Source organism: Pimephales promelas, chromosome 10 (assembly GCF_988280905.1).
Source record: "Pimephales promelas chromosome 10, fPimPro1.hap1.1, whole genome shotgun sequence".
In the NCBI taxonomy this organism is placed as follows: Eukaryota; Metazoa; Chordata; class Actinopteri; order Cypriniformes; family Leuciscidae; genus Pimephales; species Pimephales promelas.
The window spans coordinates 33,316,823-33,340,756 of NC_142778.1; the positions used below are offsets into that span (position 1 = coordinate 33,316,823).

At 38.5% G+C, this 23,934-nt stretch overlaps 1 protein-coding gene across 2 annotated transcripts in view; it reads left to right on the forward strand.

Annotated features, from left to right (window-relative positions):
• The window catches only part of hydin (HYDIN axonemal central pair apparatus protein), a 70,297-nt gene that overhangs the window by 32,181 nt on the left and 14,182 nt on the right, over positions 1-23,934 (forward strand). For both annotated transcript variants that reach the window (XM_039684201.2, XM_089116502.1), the window contains exons 21-56: positions 233-376; positions 624-937; positions 3,470-3,592; positions 4,563-4,710; positions 4,786-4,995; positions 5,104-5,244; positions 5,327-5,501; positions 9,004-9,137; positions 9,297-9,424; positions 9,509-9,645; positions 9,877-9,998; positions 10,310-10,501; positions 12,194-12,343; positions 12,840-13,079; positions 13,859-13,985; positions 14,804-14,872; positions 14,995-15,144; positions 15,232-15,584; positions 16,654-16,746; positions 16,896-17,053; positions 17,476-17,629; positions 17,792-18,187; positions 18,295-18,465; positions 18,973-19,052; positions 19,140-19,322; positions 19,405-19,524; positions 19,642-19,801; positions 20,104-20,276; positions 20,425-20,623; positions 20,749-20,851; positions 21,028-21,127; positions 21,234-21,402; positions 21,489-21,724; positions 21,802-21,904; positions 22,014-22,218; positions 23,588-23,817. In XM_039684201.2, coding sequence (XP_039540135.2) covers positions 233-376; positions 624-937; positions 3,470-3,592; positions 4,563-4,710; positions 4,786-4,995; positions 5,104-5,244; positions 5,327-5,501; positions 9,004-9,137; positions 9,297-9,424; positions 9,509-9,645; positions 9,877-9,998; positions 10,310-10,501; positions 12,194-12,343; positions 12,840-13,079; positions 13,859-13,985; positions 14,804-14,872; positions 14,995-15,144; positions 15,232-15,584; positions 16,654-16,746; positions 16,896-17,053; positions 17,476-17,629; positions 17,792-18,187; positions 18,295-18,465; positions 18,973-19,052; positions 19,140-19,322; positions 19,405-19,524; positions 19,642-19,801; positions 20,104-20,276; positions 20,425-20,623; positions 20,749-20,851; positions 21,028-21,127; positions 21,234-21,402; positions 21,489-21,724; positions 21,802-21,904; positions 22,014-22,218; positions 23,588-23,817 — 6,090 coding nt within the window. The remainder of the gene's footprint in view (positions 1-232; positions 377-623; positions 938-3,469; positions 3,593-4,562; positions 4,711-4,785; positions 4,996-5,103; positions 5,245-5,326; positions 5,502-9,003; positions 9,138-9,296; positions 9,425-9,508; positions 9,646-9,876; positions 9,999-10,309; positions 10,502-12,193; positions 12,344-12,839; positions 13,080-13,858; positions 13,986-14,803; positions 14,873-14,994; positions 15,145-15,231; positions 15,585-16,653; positions 16,747-16,895; positions 17,054-17,475; positions 17,630-17,791; positions 18,188-18,294; positions 18,466-18,972; positions 19,053-19,139; positions 19,323-19,404; positions 19,525-19,641; positions 19,802-20,103; positions 20,277-20,424; positions 20,624-20,748; positions 20,852-21,027; positions 21,128-21,233; positions 21,403-21,488; positions 21,725-21,801; positions 21,905-22,013; positions 22,219-23,587; positions 23,818-23,934) is intronic.

The window sequence follows — 23,934 nt, forward strand, 5'->3', positions numbered from 1 at the left end:
AATTAACACGTGGTTTCCAGACCACGTCTCATTCTCAATGAGAATGCTTGCAACCAGAAAACGCAGCCAAAATACGACACTGTAACACTGTCATATTTGATAAATGTGTCCTTGCTGGGTAAAAGTATTAATTCTTTAAAAAAAATTTATAATAATACTGACCCCAAACTGAGCAGTTCTATTTTGTTGTTCCCCCCAATATATATTTATGGAGTTTGTCTGACTCTTTTAGGCTCCAGATGTGTCTCTGGTTCCGCTGTATCAGAGGTTGGTTTTAAAGAGTGTGTCCTCCTTGAACCTCTCTATGGAACTGACCCTGCGTGAGCCCTTTGGATTGTGTGATTATGACGGGGATGAACTGTTCACAACCTCAAAGGTAAACAGATTAAGTATAGTTGCTGTTTATTTACCACTAATGGCAAGTGTAACTGCATTGTAGTGGGAGTCATTAATTATTGCTTCCAAACGTGAAATAAAAACCTTAAAATGCCATTTGTTTCATTTTATCTTATTGTTGCACATCTATGCATGCAAGTGTGCGGGTAAGATTTGCATTACTTTGACCAGTGCATATGAAGATTTGGTCCTTCAGACCGAGTCTAATAGTTCTTCTCTTTCTGTAGAGTCTGGTCCTGGCAGTCGGAGGTCAGAAAGAGATATGGGTGCGTTTCAACCCCATGTATCGACAGGACCGTCTCACCCGTGTGGTTGAGGACGTGATGGAGTTCTGCTACCATGGCCATCCTCAGCAGGATCAGGTGGTGCTGAGGGGGGAGGTTCACTTCCCTAATCTCAAGTTCTCCAGCACCACATTGGACTTTGGCTGCATCCTCAACAACACAAAATCCCGTCTCAAGCTCACCATGACCAATTGCAGCCCACTCTGTGTTTCCTACCGTTGGGCCTTCCTGGTTGACCGACAGCAATGCCATATTGGGTAGGAACAACACAAACATGAGTATCAAATAACAGCCAGAATTGAAATATCTGGGATTTTTTTACTCTCCCTCAGGAAACACAAAAAAGGATATTTTGAAGAATGTTTGAAGTACAGTTTATGTCCATAAAATGTGATTTGTAGTCCTTTGGCATTAAATAAAATGGCAAGGAGCACAGGGACACCTTTCCAAAGAATGAATTTGGCTGTGCTGTTCTTTAATTTCAAGCCAGGGGTAGACTGTATGGAACTTAAGCTGATATTTAGCAATTCAGAGGCTGCATAAGCGGATTCTTGAGAGAAATGTTCAAGGAGTATTGATTTTCTGTTGACAAAAAAAAAACAACAACAACAAAAAAATAAATAAATTGGAGGGAATTAAACGAAAAGCCCCTTAAGATTAAGCAATCGATGCTTTATTTCAGCACTCAGATGTTAAAGACAGATGTCCAGTCAAGCCTTCCAAGCCCTAAGAGGAAATGCAATAACTTGCTATAACCGAATAAACGGGTGATGATATATGACAGACTGATGCAGCTGACAGCTCACACTTTGCTGATGTGAGTGAATAGCGGAGAAGCATGTGATTAAATAATGGGTCATCAGCATTTACAGTCTCTGAGGTGTTCAAATGGAGCAACTTAGAGTAGCGGTCAAACATTTTATCTCTGTGTTTTAAAACAGAACATTCAGTGCCCTGTAGTGGAACCATCGTAGAAACTGACTTAGTCTTTAGAGTAGAACCAGTTTTTTTATGAAGAAGCGCCAAACCAATAATTCAAACATTTAACACAAACATGTAAAAAAAAGAATTTAAACAATGGTGTGAATGTTTTTTCTCATGAGAAAACATAACTATTTTACAAGGTGACGATAGCCTATCAATTTGCATGTGATTTCTATGGAAGTGATTCTCCTAAAGGCCCTCTCCTAAACCTAGCAATCAGTGGGGCATAAGCAGATCACACGAAAAACAAATGAATGAGCTACAAATTCCCACAAATTATCCATCGATTCTCCAAAATGATAAACGGTTAGGATTACTTGTGTATTATACTTTATTTTGTACAGATGCGGTTGTAATATTATATATTTATGTTGTATATACAGTATTCACTCACCTAAAGGATTATTAGGAACAGCATACTAATACTGTTTGATCCGCTTTCGCCTTCAGAACTGCCTTAATTCTACATGACATTGATTCAACAATGTGCTGAAAGCATTCTTTAGAAATGTTGGCCCATATTGATAGGATAGCATCTTGCAGTTGATGGAGATTTGTGGGATGCACATCCAGGGCACGAAGCTCCCGTTCCACCACATCCCAAAGATGCTCTATTGGGTTGAGATCTGGTGACTGTGGGGGCCATTTTAGTACAGTCAACTCATTGTCATGTTCAAGAAACCAGTTTGAAATGATTCAAGCTTTGTGACATGGTGCATTATCCTGCTGGGAGTAGCCATCAGAGGATGGGGACATGGTGGCCATAAAGGGGTGGACATGGTCAGAAACAATGCTCAAGTTGGCTGTGGCATTTAAACGATGCCCAATTGGCACTAAGTGGCCTAAAGTGTGCCAAGAAAACATCCCTTACGCCATTACACCACCACCACCAGCCTGCACAGTGGTAACAAGGCATGATGGATCCATGTTCTCATTCTGTTTATGTTGCATTGAAGCAGCTGCCACGTGATTGGTTGATTTAGATAATGGCATCAATGAGAAATTGAACAGGTGTTCCTAATAATCCTTTAGGTGAGTGTACATCTGATTGATCTCAAATATATAGGATACGTAACGTTAGGTTGAATTAATTCAATTTACCGGTTATCCTTCACTGTTCAGATTCAGCTGTACAAGCGGGACAATTCTTCACATTGTTGTTTCATTGTATGATTAGATTATTTGAAATAAGCCAATAATACAGAAAAACATAGTGAATTGTTAATACCTTGCGTTTTAAATTTTTTTCTAATTCTATTTTTGCTATATTTGACAGCATGTTTTAATTAAAATCATTTAATTATCGCAACGATGTGCGCTGGTCCATATATTTCACAACTTCCAGCTTTACACACACACACTGGTCTCCTGGTTACAAAATAAAATAGTTTACACAACGCTTCATTCTAAATCTCAGCTGTCGATTGCTTCGGGTTGAGTTTTTATAGTTTTAAATGGTTGTTTAGTGGCTGCCATGTCCTGCGTCGGATTAATCGATATAGCCTCCATGGGGCTACAGTGCAAGCCAGTGAAGATTAATCACTTTCCACACTACTATTTGCTTCCCACCTCGTGCATGATCCAATAAGACTATGACCTTTCCTATCATTATCGCAGGGGTTTTAGCATGCATTGTCCAGCCTGCTAATTAAAAGCCTATCAGTAATTAAACCAAGAGCGAAGCCGCTATTATTGCACCACTTCGTTGATCCATTTGGGCTCCCGGCACATGGTGGATTTCTTACTGATGGACATTTTCTCGTGGTGTATAAGACTGATTACTTTTTTCCCCTCTTTTCTGGTAGGTTTTTTAACGAGACGAGCCAGGGGACTGAAGGAAACGCTGGGGGGAAAAGAAAGGAGAGTGGGGAGGCGCAGTGGGAGCTGTTAGAGCTGAGAGAAGCTGACGGCAAGATGGACCCAAACAGGTCTGAGAACAGCTTCTGTGTGATACTAGAGGCTGACAACTCCCTGAAGCCTCTCTGATAATAAGCAGGAATTATGAGGATACATATAAAGGGGGATGTTTACCCGAATCTCATCATGTTAGCAGACCTTTGAGTATTACCTCAGCTCTTCACTGGTTCTCCAAGTTGATGATGAGAGAACGAAGCGTAGCCTCCTACAGAATGATTAGATTGCTCAAGAGCACCCATCACGTACGCACTCATATCGAGGAGGGCAGGTAAAAGTGAGGCGCTATCTGTGCGTTTGTTTAGCGTTTCTGGCAGCACGTGTCTCTTGAGAGGCTTCAGCCTTTGAGAACACCTGCACCAGACTTCCCTTCACTGCGTTGGTATCTGAAACGCTCTCAGCACTGTCATTTTTGTTCTAACCTGGTACAGATTTTAAAACAAATACCCTTCAAGCACAAAAGTTGTACATTTTCAGATGGATTTTAGAGTTTTTTTTATTTTTTTTTATTTTCAGGGGTCCCGTGGAGCTTATTCATTCAAGTAATCGCCTGGTTTATAAACAAAAAATCAAGTTACATCTTTTGATTAACAGTGCCCCCTGCTGACTCCATTTATAGTGACACCCACTGTCACAGCCTGCTCAGCTTCAATACAACCTTCCATCTGAAATTCAGTTTTTACACGATTTTTGATTTGCTTTATCTCTGAAAGCAAAATATTTCGACGCATTGATTTCATCAACACTTATTCTAGTCTATTTCTTTATCCTTTCCTCAGAGCCTGAGATTTTCTGTGTTAACCTTTCTTCTGATAAATTACACCTGTTAAATTATTTAATGCTTTCTGTAATTAATGGCCATCTTGACTCAATTCAGTTTCCGCCTGACCCTTAAGGCGGAACAAGAACGTGAAGTAAGAGAGATGGAGATCTAATGATTGGTGAAAACCACTAATAATGTTGTCATTGTTTATATTTTTGCAGGGAGACTGATGTAATCATGCCTCAATTGGAAGAGGATGAATTGCATCATGGTAGTGGACAAGAGCAGAATAGGACCTGTTCAACACAGCTGGGAAGCAAGCCCATCAATCTCACAGCCAATGGGCATCCAAGTGTGAGTGTGAAAGAGGTCTGTATAACCTTGCGTTGGTCCCTTATATTTACATTTTGAAGCTGCTCTTTTTCATTCTCATCTATTTCATAGGTTTTTGATATCTCCTCACTGTATGGGGAACTACAGCCTGGTGACACCAAGCTGATGACCTTCTCATTTCTTGGTCACGCTGACATCAGCACGCATGTGTTGGCATTGTGTGAGGTGGAAGGTGGGCCCACCTACGAGATCACACTCAAGGGTCAGGCTTCTTTTGTTTCATATACACTGGACACAAATGACATTGACTTTGGTTTACAGGTAACTTCACACGTTCGACATATTAGAAATATGATTAATTCACCAGAAATCTGTATAAATGAAAGGTTTTGTTCAACACAATCCCCCTCTCCCCGCACATAATCACAGTTGTTTGACCATGTGGCTGAAGCTGAACTCATTTTGAAGAACACAGGGAAAGTTGGATTTGATTTCTCTTCTCTAACTGGAGAACCAGGACTCTTACTGGAGCAACTGTTACCTGGTCAGCCTCTCATCATCCCCAGCAAGGTGAGATGTTCTTCATGTTTTAAAACACTGATTACTTTCCTTCCCGAGTGCATCATATGTCATGGTTGTGTTTCTTCTGAAGGGTCACCTAGAGCCGTATGCAGAAATGAGGCTCAGTGTATACTACCTTCCAGGAATTCCAGAAGTATTTCACAAGACCTTTCAGTTGCAAGTGGCGTTTTATGAACCTGAAGTCATTACTGTAAGAGGAGAGGGTATTTTTCCTCGACTGTGTCTTGACCTTCCTAGGAATCTGGGTACGTTGTTGTCAGCCATACGCTACCTTTCAAAAGTTTCAGTAAGATTTTCTTTTTTAAAAAGAAACTAATGCTATAAAGGAGTAATTCACTTTAAAAAAAAACTTTTGCTGATAATTTACTCACCCCCAAGTCATCTAAGATATCCAGGTCATTCTTTCTTCAGTCAAAAAGAAATTAAGGTTTTTGATGAAAACATTTCAGCATTTTTCTCCATATAATGGACTTCAATGGGAACCAAACGGTTCAAGGTCCAAAAGACAGTTTCAGTGCAAACTGCAAACTGTTCAAAGGGATTTAAACGATTCCAGACGATGAATAAGGGTCTTATCAAGCAAGAAAGATCACTCATTTAAAAAATAAATAACAAAGTTTAAGTTTTATAAGCTTAAATGGACGCCTTGCTCTGTTAGGGTTAGGGTTATTTTGTGATGCGCGTTCGTGACTCTCCTATTCGAACTCATTCATTAAAATGAACGAATCTTTTCCCAAGTCAACTCGTTCATTTCGTTCATTGAATGACACGAAAAAAGATTCGTTCATTTTGATAAACGAGTTCGAACAGGAGTGTCACGAAGGCGCATCACAGAACAGAGCAAGGCGACCATTTGAGCTTATAAAACGTTTTTTTTTTTTTTAAATGAGCGAATTTTTCGCTTGATAAGACCCTTATTCATCGTCTGGAATCGTTTAAAGCCCTTTGAACAGTTTGCAGTTTGCACAGAAACTGTCTTTTGGACCTTGAACCGTTTGGTTCCCATTGAAGTCCATTATATGGAGAAAAATGCTGGAATGTTTTCATCAAAAACCTTAATTTCTTTTCGACTGAAGAAAGAATGAAATGGACATCTTGATGACATGGGGGTGAGTAAATTATCAGCAAAAGTTTTTTTTAAAAGTGAACTACTCCTTTAATTAAGGAAAGACGCATTAAATTGAACACAAGTCACTATGAAGACTTTTATATAATGCTAAACATTGTGTACACATGAGAATGCGTTCCCTTACTTTTCTCTCTCTTAGTGGATGAAAAAACAGGCAAAAAGATCCTATTGATGCCAACTCAAACAAGAAAAGGAGCTTTAAGTGAGAGTTAAGAGTATAGCCATTAAGTTATTGGCCAAGTCAGACACCACGTCTTCATGTGATCTAATTAATTGAATCTTATAAATGAATTAGCCATTCTGAGGCCAACAGAGCATCACAAAATTGTTCGGACACATTGCGAATTTCTGACAGGATGTTTTAAATTCCTGAATATGGTCCAACTTTCACTCTCATCAAATACAATTGAAAGGAGGCCAGCCCTGCGTCCTGGCTCGCAATCACACAGTAGCACCATGCCAGCTTGCTGACTGACGTAATGGTCTTGACCTTGAACTAGCTCAGCCCATGCGCTAGAACTGTTCAAACCCATTTTCTTGCCTGCAATGCAGCCAGTCAGAAGGAGTGCTATTTAGTGCTATTTATCTTAGAAACCAAGCAGTTTTGCTCTCAGTGGGAACTGAGGTCTTGTGGTTACAGAGCAAATAGTGCAACTATTACTGAGGAAGGAGTGGTGTGTTGCTCTCTGATTACCTATTGATCGGATTCTCTGTTTTACAAACACAGGTAGTTTGTACTAAACAGTGAAGAAATGACAGGCTTTGTTGCTCAAGAGATATTTCTACATCATAAGGTCAATACTACGACATTAAGTAACGCTATTGTTGAATTTGTAATAGCAATTCGTAAGATGATTTGATTTTGAACTGAAAATGGCTTTTTCTTTAAAGGGATACTCCACTTTTTTTTTGGGAAAACACAGACAACTTCCGGCAAATTTAGATTTGCTCTGAAAGTTAGTCTGGCAAAGAGCTCATTCAAGCTCATTTCCAATCCGTCGAAATCGCGACACCATTCAGAAACGTTGGGGCGGGGTTTACACGATGACGACAGCGCTGGGATTTTGAAGCAGATTTTGTAGCATACATTACAAAAATGGATGCCGCCGTCGAACATCACTCGTTCGAATCAGCTATCGCGTCTGTTTTAAGCGATTTGAACGTTTCCTTTTTGTTAAAAACAGAGTGAAGAACAACACTCGCTCTGCATACGTCATCTCCTTCATCGCTCTGATTGGTTTTAGGTCTACCCGCAGGGGCGGAGTGGGACCAAAAAATCTACCGGGAAATTTCGTAGACCACCGGCCCTCGTCACGGCACGATTTTAATAGCCGATAGCATTTACAGTTTTACTGATTTAAAAGGAACTTTGTTGTACTATGCTGGAGTAAAGTTCATAAATGGTCGTTCTTTCTCATAGTAATTTCTAAAACTATGTTGGGTGGACTCTTTGCCTCTAGAGGGGTTCGGGGGCATGCTCCCCTGCAAGAAAATTTTGGACATTTTAAGTTTAAATGCATCAATCTCGTGCTCTCTGAGAGATCAAAATTAAGAGCTTCAACCCATGAACTGCTCGTTGAACAAAGATAAAGCATTGATTTGTACCAGGACAATAAAGAGGGCTCAAACATCTTTTTAGTTATGAGAGTCTCAATCTGTATTACATTATCAATGGTGTTTTAGGATGCCAAACAATTACTATAATAATGTAATAATGATTTAAAATTATTCCTATGACGTACTGTAAAATCCATTTAGCCTATAAATGTACTATGTAAATGAAAATGAGTATTTCAAAAGTATATTTTAACCTACATTACACTATAATATAGGAAAATTAAAATACTTTTGTCCTAATTTCTTCACTTGCAAGAAAAAAAACCTTGAGCTTTTATTTAGGAGAAAACACCAGATGATCGCGTGAGCAAAGTAATCACGCAGCACAAACTGGATGCTATTCTAATGTCAGTTATTATAATGGCGCAACGCCATATCATGGTTTCAATTTTAGTTCGTTGGCAAAATATAACGCTAGAGACCTTAATGTTAGGTTTTACATTTTACATCTTTACATATGTGTTGGGAAAAGGGACAAGAGAGAGTTCGGTAAAAGGCGTTTTCGAACTCGCGTTCAGCGCATCAAAAAGCTGCTTTCAGGCACTTCACGCCCTACGACCTGAGGCTGGTTCAAGACGCGCGCCGTTTTGCTGTAAAGACAGGCAATTAGTGCAAATATATGCTCCGTTATAGAAAATGTGAAGAAAAAAAAAATGTTTTCTTGCCTTAGCTTGGGCCATGGCGAACTTCCAATAAATACATTTTATCAGACCGGCCCTCGCGGCCTCTTTGCCAGACGTGGCCACGCTTTGCCGGAGGGGTCAATTATGTGTAGGTCAATAAGGTCAATTATGTGTGAAAGGAATTTTGCATTTGCATTACCTATCTTTGAAATTCCTGCAAATATTGTGCGTCCTGTGCGAATTGACAAAATTACAGACATCCACAGTAATACATTCGTGTCCACGCGTACAGTATGTTCTGAAATGAAATCTCAATTGAATAGGGCTTTCGAAAGAGGCTATGAAACCTTATTAAGGTGTTTTCTGTTCACGGGCTAGATGCAGAGATATATGGTTCTTTGCTAAAGGAGGCAAAAGACTCGCTGGAGAATGAAAAATTAAAGGAAGGGGTGTTGAGCAGGCCTGTCACAGTAAAGGAGGAGATGCCACCTGAAAACGACTACATTCCCACTGTGAGTGTCTGTGATAATTGTACATTCCTCTTCCTAGCTTACCCATGAATTACTTGTGTAATCTGTTAAACTCCTGTGAGAGCAGCATTAGATTTAGCATTATAATTACCACTATTTGTGTGCATTACTATAAATAATGTCCTTATACGTGTGCCGTAGTATGATGGCCTGCTGCAGATGGAGTTAGAACGGCTCCTCGTGAAGGAAAATGCCGTGGCTGTTCAGAGACAGCACCAAGATCTAAGAGCAACTTGGTCCACTAACAACTGGCTCAAGAAGCTGTGCAAGTAAGTTTATTCATGTAGAAACCTTTCATTTTTTTTTTTTTTTACAAGCGATCAATGCATGTGTCTGATAGACCTTCTCTTTAGGTTAATCTTGCCTGAGTACACACTGGACTTTGGGTATGTCATTAGTGGCAGCATCGTGACCCACATTGCCAAAGTAACCAACACTTGTCCAGTGGCTATATCTTTCAGAGCTGACAAGAGCACACTGGCAGGCACAGGTTGGTCCATACCGCAGAATGTACAATAGATTTAAAATAGCCAGAGATTATGGTTCTGGACATCATCCATTTCAGTGAAACAGATGTATGAGTAGGTGTCGATCTTTGTGATGTGTTTAGATTGTGCCTTGATTAAAATTGAGCTTTTTCTTTGAGTGTTATTATTCCAGTATGTTAGTATCGCCAAAGCCTAAAACAGAATTAATATTCATTCTTTTTTTCCTCTCACAGGTTTTAGTACAGAATTGGACAGGGTGCTGAATTTGCCCTTCTGTGAGACAGAGACATTTGAAGTGAAGTTTGATAGCCGTGATACCAGTCTGGGGAAGATCAATGCAGTTATGCCCATACAGGTTTGATGAAAGCAACATTTCATATGAGACAAGCAAAGAAGTACAGGATGAAGAGATGCCTTTTTGATTGCAAACATTCACCATCATAATGACTCATTTGTATGACAATTGAATGTTATGACAAAATTAATAAGAAATATTACTTATCATTTTACAAATGGAAGCAAAATCTTAAAATTTGTTCATTTTTTTATTCAATTTCTCACACATGATGCTGATAATATAAAATATTTGTAATAAAAATGATCAATTTAGCATGTTGTTTGTATAGTACACACTACATTATAGCCCCTTTGTTGATTTTTTGACAGGTGACTAAGGGACCCCAAGTGCAGGTGTGTTTATGTGCAGAGGTCACCATGCCCTCCCTCACAGTGTCAACAGACACACTGCAATTCGACACCATCCAGTGTGGCCTGTGCCAGGTGATCACGGTCCAGCTGTACAATGACGGGCCAGTGCCCTGTGAGTGGAGTATCAGAAAGGAGGAACGGCCAAAAAAGGTACAAGCCTTTTACGCTACAAGCAAAAAGCCAGAGTCATTCTTTTTTCTTTTGAACAACATGCACTGATTATTTTTTTCACCGTAAGACTACGATCATGTATTGAAAAGGAGTCAGTTTTGATTTCATGTTGGGTCTGAGGTTCATTTCCATCATTATTAGCTGGTTAAGGCCCTGTATACACGAGAACGCTCGCGAGTGAAAACGTAAAAATATTTGACCGGATGTGCCTTTCATTTGAACGGCGACGGCGTTTTTGGGGCTTAAAAATGCAAAAAAGTGTTAAAAATCTTAAAAACGCTCCACCGTCGGGTTCCCGCTTAAAGGATAAAATCAGAGAATGTCTAATTGAAGAGAATTGGCACTGGCTGGTTACTTCCGGTTTCTGGACTGGCTGCAGTAATACGTCTCTGTCCATGCGGGGGCGGTCGAGTGCAGAATGAATGGGAGTCAATGGGGTTTCAACCCCAGAAATCCACTTTTCTCAGGATGTAATTTTTTGTCAAGTAATTTGAAAGTTACATTCAAAAGGGAGGGCTAAGATAATACACTCAGCTTATCTGTTGTAAAAATCCATTCAAAACTGTGATGACGTCGCACAATAGCAGAATGCTAGCGTGTTCCGGCCAACAACGGCCTAACCTGTAAGACATCGAAAGGACATAAGTACTCGTTCATTCGACTTTAGGCCTATAATCTATATTGAACTTGCGGAATCAACAATAAAATCTATGTTGATTTAACGACAAGCAGGTGAAAGAGACACATTTAGCCGTTTAGCCCCATAGACTCCCATTCATTCTGCACTCGCCCGCGATCACCTCCAGTGGAATTCTAATGGAACTGCAACCAAGATGATGCACAATGGGGCTAATAGGAAGTGCCAAGGCTCTCCGTTAGACGGGCCATGATAAAATGCAAAAGTCTGCTAGACAGTGAAGCTGTGCTCCACATTGCCACCTAGCCGCCTGGAGTGCATACTACATAGGATTTCACACACTTTTGCGTCACCATATGCACGCGGATTTCCCACCCATAACGCTTGTCTAAACGCAGAATAAAAAGTGATAACACAACGCCACTTTTGCATTTTCTCTTCAGATCATCTCCGTGTAAACATAGCCTAAGGAATGTCATGACCGGCTCAAAGCTGTGGCAAATGAAATGTGATTGACAGATTGCAGAAATAAACACTTATTAATATAAATAGAAAAATATATAAAACAAGTAAACATGGTCATCTGTAATGTCTGTCAGGTGCATGGATATAAGTGTATCAACCAGAGAAAACAAAATACTAAACCAAATAACAAAAACTAATTCAACCTAAGAACAAACCAGCTCAACTCAAAGTAACACGGAGAAAGAGCTCTCCTTCAACACTAACCAGCCTACACTTTTATAGAGGGATGAACAGGTGGATATCATTCCCTTGAAGATCCAGCCATAGCAGGAAGAGTAGAGAGACTCGTCACAGTAATGAATTATATATATATACTGGATATTAAAATGTGTTTGCCGTAGGGCTGAGATTCATTTGTCTTTATGGCATGTTTGCTGCTTCTAGTTTTAGATACGGCTGCAGTTTGAGGTTTACCTTAGCCCTATTACCATTTGTCATTATAAAGTTTTTTTGTTGTGTGATTAAATAAAGTGGAAATTTATTCCAGATATTATCTGTTTTGTGATTAGATTGACAAGCACATCCCACTGTACCTCAGACGACAGGCTGTGCTGAAACAGCGGCCTCCTCCAGTTGTCTTTGAGTTATTGCCTTCCGATGGCACACTCCATCCTGGTGACAGAACCAACGTGCAGGTCAAATTCAGCCCAGCAGAGGGGGTAAAGTCAACCACAGACACTAGCGACTGTATGATTATACAATTATTCGTTTCCACAAATGTATTAAGCAACTGTTTTCAATATGGATAACAACAAGAAATGATTCTGAAGGATTCCTGTAGGATCATGTGACACTGAAGACTGGAGTAAGGCCTGTCTGAAAATGTAATCACAGGAAAAAAAAATACAATTCAAATAACAAACAGTTGTCTTAAATTGTATCAATATTTCACAGCATTACTTTTACTGTGTTTTTGATCAAATAAATGCAGCCTTGGTGATCATTTTTCAAAAACATAAAATTCTTATCAACCCTAGTGATGATTTTTTAACACAAATCAGTTTACCATGTTGAATTGTATTCCTTAAATCAGGATGAAGGCTCCTCTACTGAGTTAGTTATGAATAATTCCAATATATTGTTGTGTTGCCTGCAGTCGACATGTTTTTATTCAAAAGCTTGATTGCTTCCTCTTTTCTTATGTGTTCCCTTCAGAGGACGTACAGTCAGAGACTTGTGATAACAGTGGCTCAGAGCACTCAGAAGATCCTGCTTCTGGCCCAAGGACAAGGAGAAGAGCCTCAGCTGGAGTTTTCCTCCTCAACACTAGATATGGGATCCATCCTACCCTATAGTGGAGGAAAGGTTGCTGAAGTGATTGTCCGCAACCCTTGCCCCTTCCCTATTGAGTTTTACTCTCTGGACTTCGACAAGCAGTACCTAGAAGAGGAAGAGGTGAGCTTAATTGGTTCCAAATGAGATTTTTGTCTGGATATATAGTATATTTTTAGATATCTTTATCTTAATATTTCTGTAAACAAATCCAGTTCAGTCATGAAACTCTAGAGGGTGCAGGTTGATTGGTCTTTACATGCAGTATGCAAGCATTCACATTATTACTGCATGGCACAAGCTGATTGGCCTCTGCTGATCCTGCAGCCAATGAGATTGCTGTGTTTGCATTGTTTGTTTCCTCTGAAAGCCTACAGCTGCCTAGATCTGCTACGGGACTTATGTCTATTTATGCAGCAGCATATCTTGCTTCACAGAAGCGTCTGTGTATCTATCAGTAGTAGCAAGTCCATGCTTGTTCTACAGCAGCGTAAAATATAAGACCAAATAAATAAATGAATGAATTAATGAATGAGGCATTTATATAGCGCTTTCATATGTACTACTGTACACCCAAAGTGCTTTACAATCATATCAGGTGTTCTCTCCTCAACCAATAGTGTTCTCCTCTAATGAATATTGGCATATTCAATAACATGCTAAAACTATTCAGAGAGTTGTCGTGATTTAAATATTTATATTAAAAGTAATGTGATGGCATACTGAAATATGAATATTTCAACATGAACATTTTATCAAATTTTCCAAGAATACATTATCTGAGCTATGTTATTAATTGTTTCATTTATAAATGAGCCCAGTCAGATGTGTTTGTTTTAAGGCCTGGACACTGTTTAGACAATCCCATTATATGCTTCTTTTCTTTCCGTTCTGCTCCTCAGATCATGCGGATGATAAAAGGATATGATGCTCAAAATGTGTTACTTCTACCTCCCCGTTCTCCTGGCGAGACTCTCCCCCCAGAACTGTTGGACTACTACAAAGGGCACAGCTCACAAACCAACCAGGGTACTGCATACTGCAGCAGAGATGGTCTACATTAGGGTTTTTTTTTTTGTCTTTTAAATGCCACCGACTTCGAAATCGGAAGTTGAAATTTATTTATTTAATATTTTTCATTTTATTTTTTAGTTTAATCTTTTTTTTTATTCATTAATCATTTATTTATTTTTACACAATGACTTTCTAAATTTTTCCATGGACTCCAGTTTGAAAACCCCTGGTCTGTATGATAATAGAAATTGCTATGTAATTTTGACAACTGAGTACTGCAGTCCAAAAATTTTTTGGAGAGTCGTCGTCCCCCCGCCGCCTCCTCTTTAGGCTCTTTAAAGAGTTATTGCCAGATTTTGGACATGCAACCGAAACAAGCTTAACTGACAATGGAAAGCGACGAGCCTTACAGTATAAGTTGATCAGCTAATGTATATGCTTGCAATGTTTTTATTGCAGAGGTTTTATTTATTTTTTTTAGAATTTGCGACCTCTGAACCACTTCATTTGCTAGCTTCCTTCGCTGTGTTTTCCACCCACTGACATACTATTCCTAAATACTACTATACCAAAATACTATTGGGTAAATTGGCTGTGGGCGGGATCACACAGACTAATAGATGTAGAATAGCTAGTACGGTACTAGTACAGTAAATAAAATTATGAGTAATTTAACTATTTAATTTAACTAAAAATTATGAGTAAAATAACAAAATTTAAGTAAATAAATTTTGTATAAGACTAACACAAATCGGACATCTGAGTGCATGATCATAGATTTTTCCTTTTGGCATAATTTCAAGTGAATCTAATAGATCTCGCCTGTTTTTAAGAATCTTGGGAAGGTGTTGCTGAAGATGACAAGGGGGAGACAGCTGAGGTTGAAACACCCGGTGGTAAAGGTATGGTTCAACTGAGGGCAATAGTGATTTTAATGCGTTTGCATTGTTTATGAGATTGGTATTATGATACAGTACATTATTGCAGGCACAAAAATGAGAATACATGTGTCTTCCTCTCAAAGGCTTGACTAAAACTGCAGTGGGGGAACTGGAATACGACCCTGTGTCCAGAGCTATCGCACGTCACATGGGCATTGATCTTTCACCAGAGGGCAAGGCTGCCCTAAATCGCCAGGGCATTGCCATCATTGTGCATGGCGCTCCCCTGTCAGGTAAGATGATAAATAATAATAAAAAAAGGTATTTTTTTTCCAAGCACAAAATGATCGCATCTGTAAATGTAAGGATCTGTGTTGCAGGTAAAACAAGGACAGCAGTTACTCTGGCTAAACACTATGGGGCGGCTTATCTCAGTGTAGATGAGGTGGTGCAGGAGGCCGTGTCATCAGGGAACAGCGCTGCAGCCCTGAGGGCAAGAGAACTATGTACCAAGGTTGCTGTGGTGTATGCTCAGAAGGAAGTGGAGGATATGATGGCTCTTCCTGGTCAGGGTGCTGGTGTTCTTAGTGTTGAAGCAGTTGCCAAACACACGGCAGAGGGAAGCCAGACCAGTGATCCTAAAGTCCAGCCCTCTTCTGCCTCAACCCGCAACAAAACAAACATCACAGGGCATTCACAGAAGAATGACAGCTATGGTCCTGCTGCTTCAGTGGTACACACATTTTTAGGGCTTTTCACTTATTCACATATAGTATATTAGATGAAATTGAATATATGACAATCCTTTACTCAATATGATAAAGCATAAATTTAACAGATTTAGAAAAGTAATAATTAACGCAAGAAAAACAATAGATCAAACATTTTTCTAAAAAGATTTTGTGATATATACAGTGTAAATAGTAAGATATTTATATGAATAAATAAAAAAATCAATGAAAAATTAAATTCTATTCATCAAAGAATTTTGAAAAAATTTATCGGCATTTAAAAAAAACATACAAAATAAATAGCACAAATGTTTTCATGATTTTGTAAGGATCATGTGACTCTAAATATTGAGCTTTGCCATCAAAAAAATAAATTACTCTCTCTCTCTCTCTCTCTCTCTCTCTATATATATATATATATATATATTAGGGCTGTGCAAAAATTAATTGCGATTAATCACGTCCAAGATAAAAGTCTGTGTTTGCTGTATATAATTATTTTGTATATATAAATACACACACATGCATGTATATATTTAAGAAAATGTGTTATTCATTTATAAAATATTTATATAATATAGATTATGTATTTTTATATATATACACAGAATTTAAGCGCAAATAATTCTTAAATATATACATGCATGCATAGGTATTTATTTATACAAAATAGTTATATACAGCACACACAAATATATTATGTAAACACAGACTTTTATTTTGGATGCGATTAATCGCAATTAATTAACATATATATATATATATATATATATATATATATATATATATACATACATTGTTATATATATATATACATTGAAATCAGTTATTTTAAATTGTAACAATCTTTCACAATATTACTGACTTGACTGTTTAAAAAAAAAAAATATATATATATATATATATATATATATATAAATAAAATAATTGCAGTGTTGGTGAGGATAAGAGACTTTCCCTACATTAATATAGTAAGATAGTGTAGTAAAACATATCCTGTAATAAGTGGATCTGTTCTGTACTGGATCATGTATGAATGGATATAAATCAAAATGTGTGTTTGTGTTACAGACAGATGGCCAGGCACCCAGGCATCTGAGTGTCAGTCAGAATGAAGAGCTGCCTGATGATGTGTTGGTAGAGATCCTGTCAGAAAGACTGCAGGTGAGAGGATTCTACTGTACGTTTGTGGTCATTTTATTGTATACCCTATGCCTGGTATCTGATATAAGGATGATAGTTTATGTCAATCACATTCACAGCATATGTAGACAGCACATAGTGATTTTGTCTTCCTTGCTCCCATGGCATAGCTTAGCGACTGTCAACGTGGTGTTGTGGTTGACGGATTGGAGACACAGTACAGCAGCTCTCTAAGGAACACACTCCAGATCATTCTGAAAGCATTCAACAACCGTCGCCATATTTATGTTATGGACCTCTTTAACAGCTACAGCGCCTTCAAGCTCAGGTGCTCTACACCCTTTTGACACTAATTCAACATAAGATTTTTCTTTTTTGCTTTTGAAGTACACTGGAAAAATTGTTTACCTTAATATTATATTCCAAAACTTTTTTTGTCACACTTAACCCCTTTGACATAAAATATTTATAGCACTGTACCTTTAAAGCATTTAATTCGTACTAACTGTTTTAAGTTAGAGTCATAATACTAATATTTTATGCCGTCAATTTTTCACTTTAAATGTTAATCCATCAACAAATACATTTAATTCAGGGTGTATACTCTAAAAACAAGTCTTTTTAAGTCAATTTTAATTACAGGTTTTACAAAAAAAGTAAATGCATTCTAAATGAGTAATGATAGCAAATATTCAAAGTGTTCTTCACACACAAAAACCGCACATAAGACCAAATTGTGTATTATTTTAGAGAATCAGAAAAGTTTGAGCAAGAACAAGTAGAGAGAAGACAACAGGAGCTTGAGAGTTTAAGAGCAGAGGAGATGACGCCTAGTGAAGACTGTGATTCCAGACCACTAGAGGAAGACACTCTGCCACAATCTGAGGACCTACAACAAGAAATGGTTTGTTTGGGAGTAGAATTGACGATATGTTTACGGTACTTTCAAAAGACTATTCTTGTAAAATTTAGTAACATGAGTAGACGAAATGTATTAAGTATTTGACTTCCAATCAAAATAAAACTTTTAAAACCTTTGCTGTGTTTTGTTGTTCTCCGTCAACAGTCCAGTGAGAGTGACCGACAACTACTGGCCCGATTCCATCTGTACGAACAGAGCCAGGCAGAACTCAAACACGTTCTTCAGTTCTGGGACCGAACGCAGGGTCTTTTAGCACAGCCCATGGCCTCCGAAGGCCAAGAGACCAGAGACATGGATTGTCCTCCCCCCTCTGCCAAAAAGAGCAAGAAGGAACGAGAGAAGGAGAAAGCTGAGAAGGAAAAGCCAGCAGAAATGAAGTCACCAGCTCCTAGTCAGACCCAAGTGTCAACTGATGGTGTTGAAGACTTGGAAAAGACGGTGGTGCCAGAACCCATCCCACACATATGGCTTTTTATAAAAGAGAAGGAACTGAGTGCTTTGGAGATCATCAGTAGCATGAAACTACCCTCCCATGAAGAGGTCAAATACTTCAATTTCTCGTTATGTTGGAATTATTTTCTTTGTGCAAAGTTTGTATCCGTACATAGTGTATGAACTTGAAGTTTTTTTAAAAATTGTTTTTACAGGTTTTGCATGGGCTAGGGTTAGGACCTGAAGGTCCACCCATCCCACCACCAATAATATTCTCCATAGTCTCATACCCTAAGATGAGATCAGTGCCCAACACAGATCTCTCCAGCAGCTGTTTTACTTTTTTGATGCCCATGTCTTGTGACGACGTGAAAGAAGCTGCTCAGGTACTAAAGTCTCAAAGAAACTCTCTTTTTCATATCTAAAGCCTTGTCATTTAAAGGGATACTCCATCGTTTTTTTCATATTAAACTGTTATTCCCTTAACTAAGACGAGTTGATGCATACCTCTGTCGTCTCAATCGCTCTGGCGCACGAGACACTTTGATCGCACTTAACTAGCCCAGTTCATTCAATATGGGCCAAGCAGAGAAGCGACCAAACACCTCCACGTTTTCCCTATTTAAATACAGTTACTCGAGCAGTGTAACCCGACCTAGGACGTGACACAAAATAAAACGTTGCGCTTTTCTAAGCGTGTAAAATGGATGAACTGGGCTAGTTAAGTGCTATCAAAGTGTCTCACGCGCCAGAGCGATTGAGACGAGAGAGGTATGCATCAACTCGTTTAATATGAAAAAACGGACGAGTATCCCATTAAATGTAAATTTAATTTGAACAAAGTAAAAGTCTTGTCTGAACCAAATTAAAATCAATATACTTGTCGTTTGCAGGAAGGCATGGCAATTACTAACACTTCTCAACCTGGCCAGTGTACACCTTTTGAAGAACCCAACTCAGAATACAGCAAAGGGTACAGGAGGTCCTTTAAGCTCATATACAGTACAATCACAAATCAATAGAACCATTTCATTCTGAGAACCATTCCGTTCTTTTACAGACTCACTCATTTCCGCTGGATTGTACCACCAAATGGAGCAGTTACCCTAAGGATAGGGTTTTACTCTTCTGTTCTTGGAAAATTTGATCAGACTTTCAGCTTTGAGGTGATGGGGACCAAGCGATGTTATCAGCTACACTGTAGAGGAATTTGTGCATACCCATCTATAAGCAGAGACCCCAAGTGAGTGACGTTTCATTAGGGAAATGAAGTTATCATTGAACTTAGACAGGATTTAATTGGTGTATATGTGTTTATTTAATAGGATTGTGTTTGCACACTGCAAACAGATCCTGCGGCCTGAGAGCGGACTCCAAAAGACTTACATTATCCAGTCGAAGCTGTATGAGTTTGGACCTCTACTGTGTGGAAAGACCAGGGACAGGTGCTGACATTAAGTGCCAAACTAACCCTATTGCATTATTGGTTGTCTTAACAGTCGATATTAAATGTTTATTTATATTAGGTATTTATTAGTATAAATGATGTTATCCTGACCCAGGTTTGAAGAAGGAAAATATCCTGAGAACATGGAAAAGTTTGTAATTCACAACAATTCTACAATGAAGGAGGAGATCCATTTTTGCTTCGAACATGATACCAAGGCCACCACTTTCCTTCTTGACCCTCCAAATATGACTCTGGAACCCAATGAGCGAAAAGTATGCACATTTATATTTCTTATTGCACAAAATCTGTGTTTGTTTGAACTGTAAAACATTTTTAAATATTTTAAATGAGCTGTAAATGCTCCAAATAGTCTATTACTTTATTAAAAAGTGTTTTGGAGCTTTAATTTCAGTGTGCTGCTGCCACATTATTCCTTTTTCGTTTGTTTTTTATTTTTTTGTCCATCACCCGAAACCCAAATTAGGTTTTGAATGTGCACACCTTCATACTTACTACTACTACCTGTACAATAACATTAGCCGTCAGTTTATTGTCATTAATATTCCCCTGGCAGGTACTAGTGGTGTGGGCATACCCAAATACCCCCAAACATATAGAGGACAAAATAGTGATCTGTATCAAGGGGAACCCAGAGCCTGTTGTTTTCCGTCTCTCCTGTGTTGGAGTCAGGCCTGAATTGGAGCTGGACCGCAAACTGCTCCAGTTTGACAAAACTCCACCATACAGGTCTACTACATTTACTTTACCAAGGAATGTGATTATTGCTTGAAACACTTTTTTTTTAACTAACAAATGACTTTTTGTTAATTGTTATTCATCAGAAATGCTTCACATGACAATATTCTTCTCATTAATTTTCATACTTTTCCTACAGAAAAGAAACCCGGAGTTTGCGTTTAAGGAATAACACCCTTTTGCCAGCTGCTTGGAGGCTGAAGGGCCTGGAGACGCTTGGGGAGGAATTCAGCTTGTCTCAGAACCAGGGCATCATCATGCCTCATTCTGACTTCAACCTTCACATGCATTTTATAGCTAAGAACCCCATCAAATTGAAGAGATCCATTTGTTTAGAGGTACTGCTGCAATAAATGTGAATATTTCCTGGAGACATAAAGTCAGTGTAACTGTAATTGGTGTTGTACTTAGTATGCATTGGGTTGTGTACATTTGCCTGATAAGGCATGTTTTATTTTACCAGGTGTCAGATGTGGAGAACGTTCTTGACGTCGTTCAACATTCAGAGAACATTCAGATTATTGCAGAGGCCTATGATATTGCATTGGACATAACCCTTCCAGAAGGTACTTAACTAACATTTAGCTCATTGGTTCATCATGGATGTATGTCTGTTTACATTCATTGCATGTGTACAGAAAAGAGTGACCAGAATTAATTTCTTAATTTTGAGGGTTGGTAAATGAACTTTCATTTTTAATTGAACTATTCTTTTTTCATGTTTTTTTTGTATTTGCTGCAGATTCTGGTGATTCATTAGATTTTGGAACAATCAAAGTATCAGAAGAGGTCAAGAAGTCAATTAAGTTGGAAAACAAAGGCAAATATGACATAGCCTTTCAGTAAGTTACTATATAGATATTTAATCATATGTTTCCATTTTAATAAAAGTAATAACATCACAAATGTCTGTAAAGTTTCTTTTTTGTGAATCATTTTCTCTTGCAGATTTACACTGGTGTCCACAGAGCCAGGAATGCCAGATCTGAACTCAATATTCTCCATCACTCCTCCGAAGGGCTCTCTACGCCCCAACAATAAACCCAGCAATGTCCAGATTATTTACCACCACAACAAGGAGATGTTCATCAGAGATAGCCCAATCCTTTGCTGTCAGGTCTTAAAACTTAATATATTCTTTACCATGCAGTATTTTTTACATCAAAAACTAAACTAATATATTTTATTGAATTTTCTGAATAGGTTATTGAGCCCAATTTGGATGGTGGCGAGACCATTAATACTCTACCGATCAAAGTGTCAGTCCAGGCACTTTTCTCCAAATATAGGATCAGTCCCACTAATGAAATCAACTTGGGCCCACTTCTGTACGGCTCACGTAAAAAACAGACTCTCACTGTGGAGAATAAAGGCAACTTTGAGATGCGTTTCCACATTTGGATGTGTAAAAACGCCCCTGTTCTTTCACAGAGGAGAGGGTAAGGCTATTGTTTATAATTAAATGAAATGAAATTGTGTTAAACATTAAATGTCCTGGTTCCTGTTTGTTTTTAAGCTTGGGAAGTAAGAAAACATCAAAAGACAGTTATGCTACAAAACCATCCTCTGCCAGTGAATTACGACACACTATGCAGAATGAGTTTGGCACGACAACACAGGTAAGAAACGATATTTCTTTTTTTACAGTTTTAATGGCGTGTACATTACATGTAATATATTACAAATTATGTTTATATGGAATGCATGTTGTTGTTGTTTTTTTTACAGATACATTTGACATGTGGTGTTTTCTCATTGTCTCCATGCTTCGGGATTTTGGCACCTGGAGCCCAACAAATAGTTACTGTGGATTGCAAGGCTGAGCATGTAGGTAGTTGGGAGGAATGTCTAGCAATAGACATCTCTGACAGAGACCCCTCTGATAATCCAGACGGGATTCCATACAAGCTAGTAACAGAAGTTTGTGTGCCAGGTTTGTGACTTTGAATGAGTAGATCTGAAGTTCTGTGAAAAATGTTCTTTTTCTTCTGTTTTTGTTCTGTTTTTTTCTTTCTTTTATGGTAATCTAATCACTTTATTTACTATAAATCACCCAGAGGACTGCCAAATGTCCTGATAAGTATAGAGAGGAACCTTAATCTTAAAGGGATACTTCAGGATTTAGCATTAAGCTCTGTATTAGTAAAAAACCTGTAGTATTTTCAAATTACCGTGATTTCCACCATCATATCCTCAATAATGCTCAAACTAGACGCGCTCAACTATCAAGACGTTCTAAAACAGTGATCAAAGTAAAGATGAAGAACCGCACTCTCTAGTTAAATCTCATGAAGATTTATTCATTCACATAGTGTCGGCCATCTTTTTTTTGGAAGTTAAGCTAGCAGGCTCTTGTTCTGTGGAGAAAGCTGAGTAGGGCGGGGTTACCATCCTCTTTTTCCCGGACGTGTCCGGCCATCGATGTCCGGGATTCAGCTTTTGCTTTCTGCAGTCGCCATTCATTGTTTACATGCACAGCTTTTGTTTCAATCTAACTGAATTAGTTTGGACATGCTGGCCATTTTGGTGGAGCGTTCTTCCTCCACCTGCTCGACATTTTGGGCAATCTCGAAACACATTTTCGGGCAGACTCATCATGACTACTAGACTCACTAGTAGCCTAGACCTGTTGTTTAACTACTGCACTCTGTTACCGGTAGGCGTGGCCTCCTAGGGCAGCGAAGCAAGTGCATTCTGGGAGTTGTTGTCTCTCATCCACATAAGCCAAAAATACATTTTCTGGCTTTTCTCAGTCTAGAAAGCTCCAAATTCCAAAATAATTTCACATTTCTTCTACATAAATGACCCATTTTAAATAAACATTCATCTTTCCAGAGGTGAAGTATCCCTTTAATTAACTAATTCAATTTATACAATTTCTTAAATGTTATTAAATTTATAAAATTTATGAAATGTATAGAATTTCATAACCTGGTCTTGAAATTCTTTATTTTATATTAGCCACCCATTATTTGGATAATTACATTGAATCTACCCACAAATATCTTCCTATTGTGCTCAATGGGCCCCATGGTGCAGGTGCATCCCAGTGCTCAGTGGGTCCTGTGGTGCAGCTCCACCTCTGGGCTCAGTGGGCCTTATGATATAGCTCTGCTTATTGGCTTAGTGTCTCATGAATAATGTGTGAATGAATTAAGAAACACATATGAAGTATGAAAAATAAATATTGCTGCTTAAAAAAATGGGGAGGGGATCTTAAAGTTCTTGTATAGTTTAAAATAATTTTTGGTGACAATCTTCATTTAGATTTTGATCAGTCTTTGTCACTGTATTGTTTATAGGAATAGCAAGTACAGACATAGCTTCTATCTTTGAGGAGCATCGCATCTGTAAGAACAGTAGCATGCTGCAGTGTGAGCAATACCGGGACAGTATGGGTGTCTACGTACAGGACGAGAACAAGTTTATCTTCAACAATGTACTGGTGGGTCAGTCGGCCAAAGCCAAGTTTCGGCTGACCAATCCAGGAAAGGTGTCTTGTGAACTCAGCCTGGCGATCAAAACAGTCAAGGTGTGTTTGTGAGGGGTGGTTCTGCCACCATTTACATTATTCTGCAGAATATGTACGAATTTTATAGCATTTTTATGTTTTGAAAAATGTTTACTGCTCAACTGTATCTTTGCTTAA